Genomic DNA, 19,816 nt, shown 5'->3' with positions numbered 1-19,816 from the left:
TTTCAATGCACAATGTAAGGTGGTTTCCCATCAAACACTCCCAGGACAGGTACAGCACGGGGTTAGATACAGAGTAAAGCTCCCTCTCCGCTGTCCCCATCAAACACTCCCAGGACAGGTACAGCACGGGGTTAGATACAGAGTAAAGCTCCCTCTCCGCTGTCCCCATCAAACACTCCCAGGACAGGTACAGCACGGGGTTAGATACAGAGTAAAGCTCCCTCTCCGCTGTCCCCATCAAACACTCCCAGGACAGGTACAGCACGGGGTTAGATACAGAGTGAAGCTCCCTCTACGCTGTCCCCCATCAAACACTCCCAGGATAGGGACAGCACGGGGTTAGATACAGAGTAAAGCTCCCTCTACACTGTCCCCATCAAACACTCCCAGGACAGGTACAGCACGGGGTTAGATACAGAGTAAAGCTCCCTCTACACTGTCCCCATCAAACACAGCCAATGACTCTGAGAGGCCATTTTCGAGGTTAATTCAGTGTCCAGTACATTTGTTGTTGGTCTGGAGCATGCTGAAGGCATAGAGCAGTTGAGCACGACAGGTATCCTTCCCTGATGGGGCATCAATGAACATTTTTGGATGATGTGGTTCTGACAGCTGCATGATTACAGTTACTGAGACTTGCTTACTGGGCGGCACGGTGGCACAGTGGTTAGCACTGCTGCCTCACAGCGCCAGGGTCCCGGGTTCAATTCCAGTCTCGGGTCACTGTCTGTGTGAAGTTTGCATGTTCTCCCCGAATCTGCGTGGGTTTCCCCCAGCTGCTCCGGTTTCCTCCCACAATCCAAAGATGTGCAGGTTAGATGGATTGGGTATGGGACATGTATGGGGCTTCATGGATAGATGGGCCGGGGTAAGATGCTCTGTCGGTGTAGACTCAATGGGAGGCATTTTCCCGTCCCGCCTGCCATGGGAATCATAGTGGGCGGGGTTGGGGGGCCGTGCAAAGGTCCGTCTACCTTGGGTGAGATATTCTGGTTTTGGGGCCGGAAAATCCCACCCATCGAGTCGAATGGCTGCTTCTGCACTGTTGGGATTCTCTGATTTCATTAGTTTTTAAAAACACAATTCAAATTCTCAAACTTCCAGTGATGGGATTTGAACTCCCGTTCCCTGGATTCAGTCACAACCTCAAGACCAGTAAACATAACAATCTGCTATTGTAGAACTTACCTCCTTGAGGAAAGAACTGGGAGTAAATCTGTTTAAATGTTTCTTCGTTGACAACACCACTGGGACATTCCTAGCAGCAAGGGACAAAAAAAAAATCAAATTCAGTTTGCAATCTGTCTGGAGGGTTCACCAAACCACACGCACAGTTTAAAAATAACAAGAAGGTGAAGCTAATCAGCTTTCTGAATGTAGTCGGGGAACTGGAATGAGAAATATGGAGAACAAGGTTGTATTTCTACACCTTTCACAACATTATGAGGGGCATGGACACAGGGGGCACAGGTTTAAGGTGCGAGGGACAAGGTTTAAAGGAGATGTACGAGGCAAGTTTTTTACACAGAGAATGGTGGGTGCCTGGAACTCGCTGCCGGGGGAGGTAGTGGAAGCAGATACGATAGTGACTTTTAAGGGGTGTCTGGACAAATACATGAATAGGATGGGAATAGAGGGATATGGTCCCCAGAAGGGTAGGGGGCTTTAGTTCAGAAGGGCAGTATGATTGTGGTTGGAGGGCCGAAGGGCCTGTTCCTGTGCTGTAATTTTCTTTGTTCTTTGACTTTCGATAGCTCTCCACAGGTTAAAATGCTGATCACTATGGCAATGTAGGAAACATGGCAGCCAATTTGTGCACAGCAAGCTCCCACACACATGTGATCATGAGATGGTGACTGATAGCGATTGAGGGACATATATTGGCCAGGACACAGGAAGATCTCTCCCTGATCTGCCTGGAAATAGTGATCATAGGATCTTCTACATCCACCGCAGAGGATAGCCAGAGCCTCAGTTTCTCATCTCAAGGTTCCTCTGACAGTGCGGCATTCCCTCAGCGCTGCACTCGAGTGTCAGCCTGAATGGCATATATGGGTATCTGGAGTGGAGTTTGAATCCGTCACCTCCTGCCTCGGAGGGAATTACAGTTAGCAATCAGTGGCTGTCCATGGGTAATCCCTGGTAGCTCACTTCGTTCAGTGGATAACTCACAGTTTTGAAGCCCCGATACAGGACTTGGAGCTCCTTCTTGGTGAACTTTGTTTGCCCCTGAAGCTGTTCCAGGCCTTCAGGTCGGTGACACACTGTGGAAGGCTCAAACTCATCCTCGATGCTGTCTGTAAGGAGAGAGGGAAGGTGGGAGAGTTAGAGATGAAGGTGAAGGGAATCCCATTGGGTGCAAAGTCAACTGGTAAAATGTATATCCAATGGATGAATGAACAATGAATTTATCGTCAACTGCTAATTTACATGAAAAAAATCACAGGTTAAATTGGAAAGTGAGGTATTAGGATCATAACATGATACATCACAGAAAGAGGCCATTTGGCCCATTTGTACAGGCTCTTTGGTAAAGCTTCCCATTTAAACTCAAGAACAGCTTCTTCCCTGCTGCTGTCAGACTTTTGAATGGACCTACCTTGCATTAAGTTGATCTTTCTCTACACTCTAGCTATGAGTGTAACACTACATTCTGCACTCTCTCCTTTCCTTCTCTATGAACGGTATGCTTTTGTCTGTATAGTGTGCAAGAAACAATACTTTTTACTATATACCAATCCATGTGACAATAATAAATCAAATCAAATCAGAAATCACTCTTATAGTCTTGTATTTTTTCCCCCATTTAAATATTTCACCGATTCCCTTTAGAAAGATGAATCTGCTTCCACTGCCCTTTCAGTCAGCGTGTTCCAGGTCACAATAACTCACTGTTTAAACATTCCCTTCATCTCCCTGGGGTAATTTGCCAATGACCTTCACTCTGTGACCCTTTGCTTCCTGAGCCGGCTGCCATTGACAACAGTTTCTCCTCAGTTACTCCATCAAAACTCTTCCTGATTTTCAACGCCTCAGTTCAATCTCATCCCAATCTTCGCTGCTCTCAGGGCAACAATCACAGCTTCTCCAATGAAGCGTAGTGGAAGACATGCCCCTGTCTACATCAACAGAGACAAAGTAGAAATGGTCGAGACCTTCAAGTTTTTAGGTGTCCAGATCACCAATAACCTGTCCTGTTCCCCCCCATGCCGACACTATCGTTAAAAAAGCCCACCTCTACTTTCTCAGAAGACTAAGGAAATTTGGCATGTCAGCTACGACTCTCACCAACTTTTACAGATGCACCATAGAAAGCATTCTTTCTGGTTGTATCACAGCATGGTCTGGGCTCCTGCTCTGCCCAAGACCGCAAGGAACTACAAATGGTTGTGAATGTAGCCCAATCCATCACGCAAACCAGCCTCCCATCCATTGATACTGTCTACACTTCTCGCTGCCTCGGCAAAGCAGCCAGCATAATTAAGGGCCCCACGCACCCTGGAAATACTCTATTCCACCTTCTTCCATCGGGAAAAAGATACAAAAGTCTGAGGTCACTTACCAACCGACTCAAGAACAGCTTCTTCCCTGCTGCCATCAGACTTTTGAATGGACCTACCTCTAAGTTGATCTTTCTCTCCACCCTAGCTATGACTGTAACACTACATTCTGCACTCTCTCCTTTCCTTCTCTATGAACGGTATGCTTTGTCTGTGTAGCATGCAAGAAACAATACTTTTCACTGTGTACTAATAAATGTGACAATAATAAATCAAATCAAATCAAAAGTCACCAAATTAGCTGAGGTCCCTCATCCCTGGTATCATTCTATTAAACCTCCTCTGTATCATCGCACAGCTGTGACAATCTTCACATTTACTTCACTGTCTGATATACTTGGAACAACCACCCCTGGCTCAGCAGTAGAGAGGATGTTTGCTGAGTGCCCTTGACAACTTTGGGGAGAAGAGAGTGAGAATATTGGAACTGCAAAACATCATCACTTATGAGGTTTACCATACAACTGTTGGCAACTGGGTAAATAGCCTATTTATTTACAATTATATTTGCAACAACTTAACTAAAAAGCAGTGATGATTCCCCAGTAGATCAATTGATTGATTGATTTTCCACAATTTAAAGGCCCAAAAGATCCCAGATCTAAGCTCTGGCCCCTGATGAGTCAACCAATCTCAGCCAGTGCCCCAGTGACATGAGCCTTCGTGTCCAGGCATGGAAAAGAGAGGAAAGCAGTTAGGGTACTGATGGGCCGAACAGCCTCCTCTTGCACTGCAATAGTTTGTGATTCTGTGAAGTGTCACAAGCAAGGGCACTATCAGGATCTGAGGTGATGCTCTTGCATGGGAAGACTGCCTAGTCCAGCTTGGTGTCCAAGGATTGGCTATCACTGGGAGGCCTGTATCTGTTGGGGCAGCTCAGGGCATTGTGCAGCGAGTAGCTTATGTCCTGACTACCCAAAGCCTCTTCAGCACCTACAGGTTGTGATGGTGTCAGAGTCTAACCATCTCCCCTTGACATTCCACCACATTATCACCGAATCCCAGCCCTCCCCACCATCAACATGCAGGGGTCAACATTGACCAGAAACTTAACTGCCAGAGCAGGTCAGAAGTTGGGAATTCTTAGGCGAGTAACTCACCTCCTGACTCGGCAAAGCCTCCCCACCATCTACAAGGCACAAGTCAGGAGTGTGATGGAATACTCCCCATTTGCCTGGATGGGTGCAGCTCCAACAAGACTCAAGAAGTTCAACACCATCCAGGACAAAGCAGCCCACTTGATTGGCACCACATCCATAAACACCCACTCCCTCCACCACTGACGCTCAGTAGCAGCAGTGTGTACTATCTACAAAATCCACTGTAGCAATTCACCAAGGCTCCTTAGACAGCACCTTCCAAACCCATGACCGCTACCATCGAGAAGGACAAGGGCAGCAGTCTCATGGGAACACCACCACCTACAAGTTCTCCTCCAAGTCACTCACCATCCTGACTTGGAAATATATCGGTTGTTTCTTCACTGTCACTGGGTCAAAATCCTGGAACTCCCTCCCTAACAGCACTGCGGATGTACCTACACAGTAAGAATTACATAGAAACATAGAAACCCTACAGTGCAGAAGGAGGCCATTCGGCCCATCGAGTCTGCACCGACCACAATCCCACCCAGGCCCTACCCCCACATATTTTACCCGCTAATCCCTCTAACCTACACATGCCAGGACTCTAAGGGGCAATTTTTTTAACCTGGCCAATCAACCTAACCCGCACATCTTTGGACTGTGGGAGGAAACCGGAGCACCCGGAGGAAACCCACGCAGACACGAGGAGAATGTGCAAACTCCACACAGACAGTGACCCGAGCATCGAACCCGGGACCCTGGAGCTGTGAAGCAGCAGTGCTAACCACTGTGCTACCGTGCCGCCATGCTTTCGGAGCGCTGCTCCTTCATCAGGTGATTCACCATTCCCCTGATGAAGGGGCAGCGCTCCGAAAGCTTGTGGTTTGTGCTACAAAATAAACCTGTTGGACTTTAACCTGGTGTTGTGAGACTTCTTACTGAGCTTACCCCAGTCCAACGCTGGCATCTCCACATCACAGTGTACCTACACCACAGGGACTGCAGCAATTCAAGAAAACAGCTTACCACCACCTTCTCAAGGGCAATTAGAGATGGGCAATAAATGCTGGCCAGCCAGCAATGCCCACATCTCGTGAAAGTATTGCAAAAAAAGGAAAGGAAATCAATGATCTCATGGGCTGCCCACATCATTGTAATGACGGGGGTGCTGAGGGAAATAAACTCTTCCTTTCCCTCAATACCAGCCATCCTGCCTATGGCTCAGTGCCAGGTGCCATGGTACAGTCCTCTCATATTCATTGGTACCATGGGAGATGGGCACTGTGTAGCCATGGAAACCAACTGGATAAAGACCACATGATTGCTCCAGAGGATAACTCACAGAAGTTCAACCCGTCTCCGCCAAGAGTTCTGATGACCCTTCAACACAACTGAAAAAATACCTTCATTTGGCAGATGTTAAAGAATAAAGGCACCAAGTGTGAATGGAAAACGGAAAGGTGTCATTGTTATCAACCAGTGACTGATTGAGAAAGCTGAATGAACCAGGAAACAGAGGAACATCAACACTAGGAGCAGGAGGAGGCCATTCGGCCCTTCGAGCCTGCTCCACCATTCAATCCAATCATGGCTGATCCTCTATCTCAATGCCATGTTCCCTCTTTCTCCCCATACACCTTGATGCCATTAAAATCTAAAACATTATCGATCTCTTTCTTGAATATATTCAGTGACTGGGCCTCCATGGCCTTCTGTGGTCAAGTATTTCACAGGTTTGCTACCCTTTGAGTGAAGAAATTCGTCCTAATCTCAGTCCCAAATGGGTAGGGCTTAGATGTCCTTTTCATCGAATCATAGAATCCTACAGTGCAGAAGGAGACCATTTGGCCCATCGAGTCTGCACGAACCACAATTTCAAGCAGGCCCACAACCCCATGCATTCACCCTAGCTAGTCCCCCTGACACTAAGGGGCAATTTAGCATGGCTAATCCACCTAACCCACACATCTTTGGAGTGTGGGAGGAAATTGTTTTTTTATTGCTATTTAAATGGTTTAAATGGGGTTTTGTTTATTTGTACTCAGGGCCTAATGTTGTGTCCGGGATTTTTATGACCTTGAATTGTTGGAGAACGAATGATGGATAGGTCACGTGGGACAGTTCTTTTTCCCTCTCAATAATTCTTTTACTTTCAGTTTTGGCTGCTGGCTAGTTAGAAGGTATTTGGACATCAGGCTGGATGCAGTGTTCTGTCTCTCTCTCCCTGGGGTTTTGGGAAGCTGTTCTAACTTCAAGCTTGTCTGGGTGTGTGTCAAGAAAGCTGCAAAACCCAACAACAAAATGTGAGCAGAAAGGCTTCCTGTGCTGATCCCAAAAAGGATGTTTGATTATGGGGTTTGTTTGGTTGGAACGGTGCATTTAGTTGTTAAGGTTTATACAATATCATGATTGTTTTTCTCTTTGTAATTGGCAATAATTATTGTTAATTTCCTTTCTATACATGTTAACTGTATTCTTAAATAAACTCTGTTTGATAAAAGCTCCCTAGTGGGTCATTTGAATCATACCTGAAGTGAAACATCTCTCACTTACCCTAGCCAAATTCAGAGTGCAAAACGTATGCACTGGAATTCCACTGCCCTCCCCGCCATGGGAATCGGAGCTGGAAAGGGTTGGATAATGGAAATGTCCATTGACTGCGGGAGGGATTTTCCGGTTTCGGGTTGAGCGTGACCATAAAATCCCACCCAGCAGGTCTAGGTTGACTTCATAAAATACCTTGGAGTTTCTGACCTGGATTATAACAGTTCGGTGAGAGGATTGGAGGTTACGCACCAAGGGGAGAGTAGATGATGTCAAGATTGGGTTTAGCTTTGTCCTGATTGGGTGATGGAAGAGATTTGAGTGGCTGCTTGATTCCTCTTGTTCTACAGAAAAGCCCCTCCTCTGGCACAAGGTGAACTTTCCACAGATCCAACTGTTGATCCAGCGATGCAGAGAAACATTAGCCAATTCTCCTTCTTGACTATCTCCAGGGTTCTAATGACGGAACATAAACTGAAAATCTGACCACACAGTCTTCTCCAAAAACATCCGCATCTCAGCTGTTTGCTGGAGTTTCAACCACTGTCTGCCCCAACAGGGGAGTACAGGCGGGTATTCCGAGCAGGAATACTCTCCATCAGAGCGGTCTTATCCGGCACCCTTCACAGGGGGCCACTGATTCAATCACTGGTATTGATCCCAGGCAGCAGGGCACAGCACAGTGCCGAATCCAGTGATGGCGATAGACAGAGTGCGTTAACACAGCCCAGAGGAGGATGAATATGGAAGTGGGGCAAAGAGAGAGGAGGGAGATGGGGTAGGGCTGGGGGTGTCAGGAGGCGATGACAAGGAGGGGAGGGGAGAAGCTCAAAGGAGACAGTGCAGAAGGAGGCCATTTGGCCCATCAAGTCTGCACCCACCACAATCCCACCCAGGCCCTATCCCCACAGCCCCATGTATTTACCCTAGCTAGTGCCCCTGACACTAAGGGGCAATTAAGCATGGCCAATCCACCTAACCCACACATCTCTGGACTGTGGGAGGAAACTGGAGCACTCGGACGAAACTCACGCAGACATGGAGAGAATGTGACCCAAACCGGGAATCGAACCCGGGCCCCTGGTGCTGTGAGGCAGCAGTACTAACCACTTCGCCACCGTGCCGCCCAAGGAATGGTAAATGCTGAGGGGAAGGAAGGTGGAGGTGTGGGGGAGAGGAGATACTCAGAGATGATGGGGAGGGGAAGGAAGGAGAGGGGACACGGGTGAGCTGGTAGCATGGGGAATGAAGGATGAGGAGAGAGGAGAGTAGGAGTGCAGATAGAAAGGGGAAAGGCGAAACTGCCATGAGTTAAATCCAAGGAGCCAGACTTCTGTTGCCCATTAGCAAATGATGACAGATTGAATTTTCCGAGTCTTGGGCATGACAGAGGGCAGGAAACCTCCTGGGGAATTGACAGCACCAGCTGCTGAGAGCAGGCGACTGGGAGCCAGATGGAGAATACGAGATAGGAGAGAACAATTGGCAGATTACAGAGAGCACAGAGAGTTAGCAGCACAGCCTGAAGGAGGGGGCACCACATATGTTACACTCTCCTCCATCCACACGCTATTTTTAGCTGCATATCTTAAACTGTCACATATCCCAGTTCACACTGATACTGTTATAGGGAGAAACAGTCACTCACAGTGCAAATTATTCTGTGTCGAGAATAATAATAAATTCAATCATAACAGTCAGGCCAAGGAGACGTGAGAGAAAATATATATTTCTGTATCATTCAAGCTACTTAATAAAATTACTTTTCTTTAAAAAATATATAATTGACAAAAGATTTGCACTGATTGAAGCCATGACTGGCTATGGCCACCTTCTCAAGGGCAACTAGGGATGGGCAATAAATCCTGACCAGCCGGTGACGCCCATGTCCCACGAATGAATAATAAGAAAGGAATTTCAGAAAACCGCAGCAAGCTCATTATCTCTAGAGACACACTAACGATCCATGTGATTACAGAAATCAAATTCCAAGGAAATACACAAAGGCATTTTATATTTATAAAGCATCTCAGAATTCAACCAGTTGCCTCTCGACCCCGCTCAACTCTCCTCCGTAAATTATTGTCGAACTTGATTCTCCTTGTGGCTGGAACTCTTTGGCTTCCTTTATCCCCAACTTTTCTATCCTTTCTTCTTAATTTCTGAAGATTTCGTCCTGGGGCTGTGGGTGCCATTGACACTTCAGGCGTTTATTGCCCATCTGGCGATCCCCATGATGGGACTGATCGAATCTTGAGGAAGTGATCTGATACAACAGTTTGGCCACTTCAGAGGGCGATCAGGGGCCAAAACCACATCACCGTCAGGTCTGGAATCACATAGAACCCAAAAGGGTCAGGGAGTAGGCTTCCTTTATACTCTTTCCTTTCAGAAACTAGGGAACCAGTGCGCACTTTGATGATAATTGATGGTTTCATGGTCCCTTTTACTGATATTGGGTGTTTTATTTCTGATAAAAGTTCATCGATCAGAAATGTTATCTTCCCGCTGATGCTACCTGACCCGCTAAGTGATTCCCAGCATTTTCTGTGTTCATTCCAATTTTCCTTTTAACTGAATTTGAATTCATAAACTGCCCAGTGGTGGGATTTGAACTCACATCCAAACTGGATTATTAGTCCAGGCCTCTGGAGGAATAGGATAAGCACCACACCACTCCACCTCAACGTCCCGATACTTGGATTCTTCTCTCTTTTCAAGTTTTTTTTAATCATAGAATCTACGGCACGGAGACAGGCCCTTTGGCACAAACTGGTCCATGGCGACCAAAACACCCATCTACGCTAATCCCATTTGCCTGCTTTTGGCCCATATCCCTCTATGCCTTTCCTATCCATGTATCTGTCCAAATGCCTTTTAAATGTTTCAACGCCTTTGCCTCAACCACTTCCCCTGACAACTCATTCCATGGACGTACCACCCTCTGTGTAAAAACGTTGCTCCTCAGGTTCCCATTAATTCTTTCCCCTCTTAACTTAAACCTATGCCTTTAGTTCTCGATTCCCTAACTCTGGGAAAAAGACAGTGCATTTACCCTATCCATGCCTCCCACAATCTTATACACCTCTATAAGATCACCCCTCAGTCTACTACGCTCCAAAGAAAAAAGTCCTAGCCTATCCAATCTCTCCACATAACTCAGTCCCTTGAGTCCCGGCAACTTCCTTGTAAATCTCTTCTGCACTCTCTCCAGTTTAATAATATCTTTCCTATAGCAAGACGACCAAAACTGAACACAATACTCCAGGTGCGGCCTCACCAACGTCCTGTACAACTGCAACAGAACTTCCCAAAGTCTTTACTCAATGCCCTGACTGATGAAGGCCAGCATGCCAAAGGCCTTCTTCACTGCCCTATCTACCTGTGACTCCGCCTTAGAGATAACACCACCAGTGGTGGTGACTCCACCTTTGCTGATGACATCACTGTAGTGGGTCGGATCTCAATGATGAGACGGAGTACAGGAAAGAGATAGAGAATGTGGTGAACTGGTGCGGCAACAATAATCTCTTGCTCAATGTCAGTAAAATGAAGGACAGAGTCATCCATGGTGACTATCTTCTGGATGATTATGTCCAGGATTTAGATACCTCAGGCGGGATAGAGAGGGTGACAAAAGAGGTGGGGGTGTTGCTTTACTGATTAGGGAGAATGTCACAGCTATGCAGAGGGAGGACACCTTGGTTGGCTCATGCAGTGAGGCCATATGGGTAGAACTCAGGAACAGGAGCGGTGCAATCACACTGTTGGGGTTGTACTACAGACCTCCCAACAGCCAGCGGAGGTGGAGGAACTGATATGTCAGCAGATTATGGGAAGATGTAAAACCAACAGGGTTGTCGTGATGGGTGATTTGAACTTCTCCAACATAGGGGCTGATTTTACCATTTTCATTCTAAGTGCTGAATCTGGGCGTAATGTAGATCCGACTTAGAAATCTGCTTTCAGCCGCCCCCATACGCACTCAGCCTGAAAAAAAAATCACCAGTCCCATTCGCGCTGTGGGCGGGGCTTAGCGCGGCCGAAACGATCGGAGCTCTGAACTGTACAGGCGCAGTTAGAAAAACAATTTGAAAAAGCGCGCCCATGTCAGATCGCTCCCGAGCGAAAAGCGGGAGCGATGGCCCCGTCGCTGTCCCCCTTATCCACCCCCCCTCCACTACCCACACACATCACTGTCCCTCTTATCCGCCCCCCCACTACCCACACATATCACTGCCCCCCTTATCCACCCCCCCCACTACCCAGACCGATTGCCACTCCTGCCCCCCTCCCCCCTCACCGATCACCCACAGAGTGGCAGCGGACCCCCCTGCCCCTCCGCGCCCCCAACCAGAGATCCATCTGACACCCCCCCCACCAGTGAGCGATCGCGCCTCTTCCCCCCACCAGAGATACATCTTACCCGCCTCCCTCCTCCCCCGCCCCCCCCCCCCAGACAACGATCTGGCCTCACTCATCCCCCTTCAGAGAATGGTCTGGCCTCACCGCCCCCCCCCCCCCCCCGAGGAACATCTGACCCGCCTCCTCCTCCCTCCCCACCCCCCCCCCCCCCCCCACCTCTCACCAGACAACGATCTGGCCTCACTCTCTCCCCCCCCCCCAACCAGAGAATGATCTGACCCGCCTCCCTCCTCCCCCCCTCCCCCCCACCACCGATCTGAGTCAGGGAACCGTTGGAAGCTCTGAACTCGCTCTTCAGCAGCTGGAGCTCCCGATTCAGACTTTTATTCAGCAGGTCCATTACGGAGCGCTTCCGGATTGGCCAACGCGGTGGTAAAGGGAGAAATGCTGATAAAGTTGGGCGGGCAGTTCATTAATTCAATTTAAATGCATGCAAATGCATTTAAATCGCCATTGCGCCCGTTTTGGGTGCGAATCGGATCGCGGCCATTCCCGGGTTTCGGTAAAGTGACCATCTGCGCGGACGTGGGCGCGGATCGCGTTAATGGCCTCACACCCGACTTTACCACGTTTTCGCACCCGGAAATGGGCGCGATGCAATGGTAAAATCGGGCCCATAGACTGGGCTTCTTTTAGTGCCGGGGCTTGGACGGGGCAGAGTTTGTTCAGTGTGTCCAACAGTGCTTCCTGAGGCATTATGTAGGTAGTCCTACCCGGGAAGGGGCTATCTTAGACCTGGTTCTGGGAAACACGCCTGGACAGGTGATTGATATCTCATTGGGGGACCATTTTGGGAACAATGGTCACAATTCTATAAATTTCAAGATACTTGTAGAAAAGGATAGAAGTAGTCCCAGAGTGAAAGTACTAAACTGGGGGAAGGCTAACTACGACAGTACTAGGCAGGAGCTAGGGAACGTAGACAGGGGTGGCTGTTTGAGGGTAAATCCATATCCGATATGTGGGAGTCACGTGCCAACCGACTCAAGAACAGCTCCTTCCCTGCTGCCATCACACTTTTGAATGGGCCTCATTTTAAGTTGATCTTTCTCTACACCCTCGCTATGACTGTAACATACATTCTGCACTCTCTCGTTTCCTTCTCTATGAACGGTATGCTTAGTCTGCATAGTGAGCAAGAAAAAATACTTTTCATTGTACACTAATACATGTGACAATAATAAATCACTCAAATCAAGTTCAATAATGTTCTCTGCCTGATTAAGTGCCTACAGTATATACAATGTTCCCATCTGAGTTGTAGACTCTGCCAATACAGTGACAATATTAACTTCTGGTCAATTCAAGTCAATAGACCAAACACAACACAACTGGTCCCATGAATCATTGCATATATTGACACCACTATTCTTAGCCAGAATGGAGGTGATTGAATATTTCCTCTGACATATCATACCTTGAGACCCCATTGCACTAAGTAACTGGGATTAATTTTGTAATTTGTATTAAATAACTATCCTCCACTCACTGCGTCCTGTCTGGAGAGATCACTCTGCATTTATTGGGAGACCCTCTTCAGTTCCGGCCATGGATTCTGTTCACAGAGACTTTGCAAATAGATTCTGTAGGCTGTTGGCTGTAATTTGTCGAGACTCATTGTAAATAGATTCTGTAGACTGTTTCGTTGAGTGCTCTTTGTAAAAATACACCTTGTTTTCTGAGCGCACAGATTTTGTTTGCTGTTAATTAGACTGTTTTCTGCCGTAAGACCTACCCCACCAACAGCTGATTGGCTGACACAGCTAGGCCAATAGACACTCTGTGCACCGATAGCCCAGGGGTGTCCATGACATGGGGGCAAGAGTGCACAAAGCGAATCAAGAGCAGTATAAACACAACGGCATCATCATTTTACACAAAGATTTCACAAGAAGAAGGTGCATAGAAGGTTTCACTTGCATTCACTGAGTGAGGGGATCAGCCTAGGCCGACAGCAAGGTAAGATTTTCAGGAAACGCTGCCTTAGTGCTTTTGTGCTGTGACGTGGCTGGTTGCCTAAAAGTCATCAAAAAAAATAACAAGAAAATTAACCAAAAACTAACGGAAAAAAGAAAATTAATCCCCCCCCCCCTCAATTTCTTTTAGTAAAACAGAAATTTCAATTTTTTGTGCGATTTTGTTTGCTGAATAGTGGGGAAATAACTTGTCCACTGGCTTTCAAAGCACCCTGGGATTTATCTCTGGGGGGGTAGCAGCAGATATTGGAACCACTCTTGCGGGGTGATGTTGGCTTTTGTCTTGGTACCAGTGGAGGTGGCATTGCTCACTTCCATGTTCCATTCAGGAAGTTTAGCCGCTGACCCATGACCTCTGCCCCTAGGGTCGCTGCTCTGATTGGGCAAATTCAGCAATAGGTTGTGAATGGTTTTGGCCAATGGGAAGCTGGAGGGAGATTTCAGACTGAGATGAATGAACAAGCTTTGCTTCCCCATTTGCTCATTGGCTGTTCTGTCTCTGGGTGTGATGTTTGGGAGCTGGATAGTAAGCCAGGCACGGGGGTGGGGTGGGGTTACGAGGGCATGGGTGTTGGGGTGTGTGTGGGAGGGGGTGGGGTGTTGCGCACAGCTGGGGGAGGGGATGGTAGTGCGGGGGGGTGGGGGTAGTGGGGGGAGGGGAAGGTGGTGTTTGGAGGAGAGAGGGACTTTAATTTATAAATAAGCATCTCAATCAGACTGACTAGTTGTCTCACTCCTTTGGCTGCCTACTCTAGATGGGCAAAGGAGTGACTGATTCTTTCCCAGGCCTGGAGCAGGCTGCTGGGTTTGGAAGGTGCTGTTGAAGAAGCCTTGGTGAGTCGCTGCAGTGCATCTTGTAGATGGTACACAGGCAGTTACTGTGCCACGAGTGGTGGAGGGAGTGAATGTTTAAGGTGGTGGATGAAATGGGCTACTTTGTCCGGGATTACGTTGATCCTCTTCGCTGGTATTGAAGCTGCGCTCACCCATCGCAACTACGTCCTTCTAGATGGTGGACAGGCTTTGGGGAGTCAGGGGATGAGTTATCCACCCCAGAATTCCCAGCCTCTGACCTGCTCCTGTAGCCAAATCATTGCTGTGGTGGACCAAACAGGAAGAGCAGGCCATGGGAGGGAATTCACATGGAAGGAAGCAGCTCTGACCACAATCATGGAACTCAATTGCACAGATTGCCCCGACTGAACTCACGCTGGGGCTCTGGTACCTTGAGTAGGACATTACCCAGAAACAGCCAGTGAAGTGGTTGCTGTCAGTACACAGGGTCACAGGCCTTTTTAACCTTTGCAGTTTGGGGAGGGGGTGAAAGGAAAGGAAAATCTTTGTCATGAGACACAAGTTAATTTTCACTCATTAAACACAAAATACCCAAGAGCAGTTGAAAGCCAGCGGACCCAGACACCCAACAATTGAAGGAACACTCATCACAACTTGTCTTTAAAGAGGAAATCCCCATTTCCTGTTTCATTTTACCACATTTGACTCATTCAGATTTTTCTCCTTAACACTCCGTCCTCTCCTGTGGGTGATGACTCCTTGCTGGGGTTGGTCCCTGGTTGGGGAGATGTAGTTATGTGTGTGTGTGTGCGTGTGGGTAGGTGACGTGGGGGCGGAGTGGGAACACTATCCTCCAATCAATGGTCATCTTTTATTTGTCAGTCTGGATGGTTAGTATAGGTTGGGCTATTCGACAGCATAGGGCTTCATGGTCAAGTCCCTTTCTTTCCCTTGTTATGTGATGGTGTGTGGCCATTTTCCGGGAAGGCGAGTGATAGTAGGGGGAAACATTGAGAGGATGCCTTTGTAGCAAGAGCTTTGGCAGATCTCACTTCTCTCCTTAATCGAAGGAGGTCGGGATAGATAATGCTGAGCATAAACTGATGATCCATTCTGGGATCTTCTTGTTCTGCACAGTCCCATCATGCCCTGCTTCAATCAGCTGAGCTCTCAACATCCCCCCTTTTTCCGGTGACCCACACTCCCTCCGACTGTGCTGCTATGAAGTTGTATGGACCTATTTTTACTTCTCAGTTCCAATGATGAGCCTGAATGTGTCCACAATCCCCCAGGGGGAGACATTTAACAGCTGCTTAGTCATTGTGCACATTGTCACCACACTGAGATCACCCACTCTTTCTAAATTGTGACCATTTGTGTGTTGGAATCACTGTCTAACCCAGGACACAGCTCCACTGCCCTCAGAGTTCAAATAAACTGGAGCAGCTGAGATCCAGCCATCTCCCAGTGTCTTGTTAGCAAGCTAGCAATTTGGAATGGAAGAAGGCCATTCAACCCTCTTAGCCTGTTCTGCCATTCAGATAAATCAGGACTGATCAGCTTCCTATTCCACTGAGCTACCCGTTAATAATCTCAATTTGCAAACATCTGTCAACCTCAGTTTGGAAATTACAGTTGAACACCAGCCCCAGCAGTGTAGTGGAGTTCAGAGTGCCAATTTTCTACTATTCTGTGAATGCAGAGGGAGCTTTACTCTGTATCTAACCCCGTGCTGTACCTGTCCTGGGAGTGTTTGATGGGGACAGTGTAGAGGGAGCTTTACTCTGTCTCTAACCCCATGCTGTACCTGTCCTGGGAGTGTTTGATGGGGACAGTGTAGAGGGAGCTTTACTCTGTATCTAACCCGTGCTGTACCTGTCCTGGGAGTGTTTGAAGGGGACAGTGTAGAGGGAGCTTTACTCTGTATCTAACCCCGTGCAGTATCATCCTGGGAGTGTTTGATGGGGGACAGTGTAGAGGGAGCTTTACTCTGTATCTAACCCCGTGCTGTACCTGTCCTGGGAGTGTTTGAAGGGGACAGTGTAGAGGGAGCTTTACTCTGTTTCTAACCCCGTGCTGTACCTGTCCTGGGAGTGTTTGATGGAGGACAGTGTAGAGGGAGCTTTACTCTGTATCTAACCCCATGCTGTACCTGTCCTGGGAGTGTTTGATGGGGACAGTGTAGAGGGAGCTTTACTCTGTATCTAACCCCGTTCTGTACCTGTCCTGGGAGTGTTTGATGGGGACAGTGTAGAGGGAGCTTTTCTCTTTATCTAACCCCGTGCTGTACCTGTCCTGGGAGTGTTTGATGGGGACAGTGTAGAGGGAGCTTTTCTCTGTATCTAACCCCATGCTGTATCTGTCCTGGGAGTGTTTGATGGGGACAGTGTAGAGGGAGCTTTTCTCTGTATCTAACCCCATGCTGTATCTGTCCTGGGAGTGTTTGATGGGAGTCATGATGTGGAGATGCCGGCGTTGGACTGCGGTGAACACAGTAAGAAGCCTCACAACACCAGGTTAAAGTCCAACAGGTTTATTTGGTAGCAAGTACCATAAGCTTTCAGAGCGCTGCTCCTTCGTCAGATGGAGTGGAAATCTGCTCTCAAACAGTGCAAACAGACACAAAATCAAGTTACAGAATACTGATTAGAATGCAAATCCCTAAAGCCAGCCAGGTCTTAAAGGTACAGACAATGTGGGTGGAGGGAGCATTAAACACAGGTTAAAGAGATGTGTATTGTCTCCAGACAGAACAGCTCATGAGATTCTGCAAGATCAGGGGGAAAGCTGTGGGGGTTACTGATAATGTGACATAAATCCAACATCCCGGTTTAGGCCTTCCACATGTGTGCGGAACTTGGCTATCAGTTTCAGCTCAGCGACTCTGCGCTGTCGTGTGTCGTGAAGGCCGCCTTGGAGGACGCTTACCTGAAGATCCAAGGCTGAATGCCCGTGACTGCTGAAGTGCTCCCCCACAGGAAGAGAACAGTCTTGCCTGGTGATTGTCGAGTGGTGTTCATTCATCCGTTGTCGCAGCGTCTGCATGGTTTCCCCAATGTACCATGCCTCGGGACATCCTTTCCTGCAGCATATCAGGTAGACAATGTTGGCCGAGTTGCAAGAGTAGGTACCGTGTACCTGGTAGATGGTGTTCTCACGTGAGATGATGGCATCCGTGTCGATGATCCGGCACGTCTTGCAGAGGTTGCTGTGGCAGGGTTGTGTGGTGTCGCGGTCACTGTTCTCCTGAAGGCTGGGTAGTTTGCTGTGGACAATGGTCTGTTTGAGGTTGCGTGGTTGTTTGAAGGCAAGAAGTGGGGGTGTGGGGATGGCCTTGGCGAGATGTTCGGCTTCATCAATGACATGTTGAAGGCTCCAGAGGAGATGCCGTAGCTTCTCCGCTCCGGGGAAGTACTGGACGACGAAGGGTACTCTGTCCACCGTGTCCTGTGTTTGTCTTCTGAGGAGGTCGGTGCGGTTTTTCGCTGTGCCGCATCGGAACTGTTGATCGATGAGTCGAGCGCCATATCCTGTTCTTATGAGGGCATCTTTCAGCGTCTGGAGGTGTCTGTTGCGATCCTCCTCATCCGAGCAGATCCTGTGTATTCGGAGGGCTTGTCCGTAGGGGATGGCTTCTTTAACGTGTTTAGGGTGGAAGCTGGAGAAGTGGAGCATCGTGAGGTTATCCGTGGGCTTGCGGTACAGTGAGGTGCTGAGGTGACCATCCTTAATGGAGATGCGTGTGCCCAGGTTCATGCACAGGTTCGAACAAGACTTCTTCACCGCACAGGACCTTCAACCGATGCTATACACTAGATACATCGATGATATTTTCTTCCTTTGGACTCATGGTGAACAATCAGTGAAACAACTCTATGATGACATCAACAAGTTCCATCCCACCATCAGACTCACCATAGACTACTCTCCGGAATCGGTTGCATTCTTGGACACACGCATCTCCATTAAGGACGGTCACCTCAGTACCTCACTGTACCGCAAGCCCACGGATAACCTCACGATGCTCCACTTCTCCAGCTTCCACCCGAATCACGTTAAAGAAGCCATCCCCTACGGACAAGCCCTCCGAATACACAGGATCTGCTCGGATGAGGAGGATCGCAACAGACACCTCCAGACGCTGAAAGATGCCCTCATAAGAACAGGATATGGCGCTCGACTCATCGATCAACAGTTCCGGCGCGCCACAGCGAAAAACCGCACCGACCTCCTCAGAAGACAAACACGGGACACGGTGGACAGAGTACCCTTCGTCGTCCAGTACTTCCCCGGAGCGGAGAAGCTACGGCATCTCCTCCAGAGCCTTCAACATGTCATTAATGAAGACGAACATCTCGCCAAGGCCATCCCCACACCCCCACTTCTTGCCTGCAAACAACCGCACAACCTCAAACAGACCATTGTCCGCAGCAAACTACCCAGCCTTCAGGAGAACGGTGACCACGATACCACACAACCCTGCCACAGCAACCTCTGCAAGACGTGCTGGATCATCGACATGGATGCCATCATCTCACGTGAGAACACAATCTACCAGGTACACGGTACCTACTCTTGCAACTTGGCCAATGTTGTCTACCTGATACGCTGCAGGAAAGGATGTCCTGAGGCATGGTACATTGGGGAAAACCATGCAGACGCTACGACAACGGATGAATGGACACCGCTCGACAATCACCAGGCAAGACTGTTCTCTTCCTGTGGGGGAGCACTTCAGCAGTCACAGGCATTCAGCCTTGGATCTTCAGGTAAGCGTTCTCCAAGGCGGCCTTCACGACACACGACAGCGCAGAGTCGCTGAGCAGAAACTGATAGCCAAGTTCCGCACACATGAGGACGGTCTAAACCGGATGTTGGATTTATGTCACATTATCAGTAACCCCCACAGCTTGCCTCCTGGACTTGCAGAATCTCACTAGCTGTTCTGTCTGGAGACAATACACATCTCTTTAACCTGTGTTTAGGGGTTAGATGCTCCCTCCACCCACATTGTCTGTACCTTTAAGACCTGGCTGGTTTTAGGGATTCGCATTCTAATCAGTATTCTGTAACTTGATTTTGTGTCTGTTTGCACTGTTTGAGAGCAGATTTCCACTCCATCTGACGAAGGAGCAGCGCTCCGAAAGCTTATGGTATTTGCCACCAAATAAACCTGTTGGACTTGAACCTGGTGTTGTGAGACTTCTTACAGTGTTTGATGGGGACAGTGTAGAGGGAGCTTTACTCTGTATCTAACCCCGTGCTGTACCTGTCCTGGGAGTGTTTGATGGGGACAGTGTAGAGGGAGCTTTACTCTGTATCTAACCCTGTGCTGTACCTGTCCTGGGAGTGTGTGATGGGGGGACAGTGTACAGGGAGCTTTACTCTGTATCTAACCCCGTGTTGTACCTGTCCTGGGAGTGTTTGATGG

General features: G+C 48.4%; 1 protein-coding gene across 1 annotated transcript in view; it reads right to left on the bottom strand.

Moving 5' to 3' along the window:
• The window catches only part of LOC144500866 (A-type potassium channel modulatory protein KCNIP2-like), a 150,399-nt gene that overhangs the window by 12,922 nt on the left and 117,661 nt on the right, over positions 1 to 19,816 (bottom strand). The window contains exons 2-3 of the mRNA XM_078224339.1: positions 2,173 to 2,297; positions 1,189 to 1,258 (exon numbers count right to left, since the gene is read on the bottom strand). Of these exons, the coding sequence (XP_078080465.1) occupies positions 1,189 to 1,258; positions 2,173 to 2,297 (195 nt within the window). The remainder of the gene's footprint in view (positions 1 to 1,188; positions 1,259 to 2,172; positions 2,298 to 19,816) is intronic.

This window comes from Mustelus asterias, chromosome 11, assembly GCF_964213995.1.
Source record: "Mustelus asterias chromosome 11, sMusAst1.hap1.1, whole genome shotgun sequence".
Lineage (NCBI taxonomy): Eukaryota > Metazoa > Chordata > Chondrichthyes > Carcharhiniformes > Triakidae > Mustelus > Mustelus asterias.
Note: the sequence above shows the minus strand (reverse complement) of the source record. Positions and strands in the feature narration are given on the sequence as shown.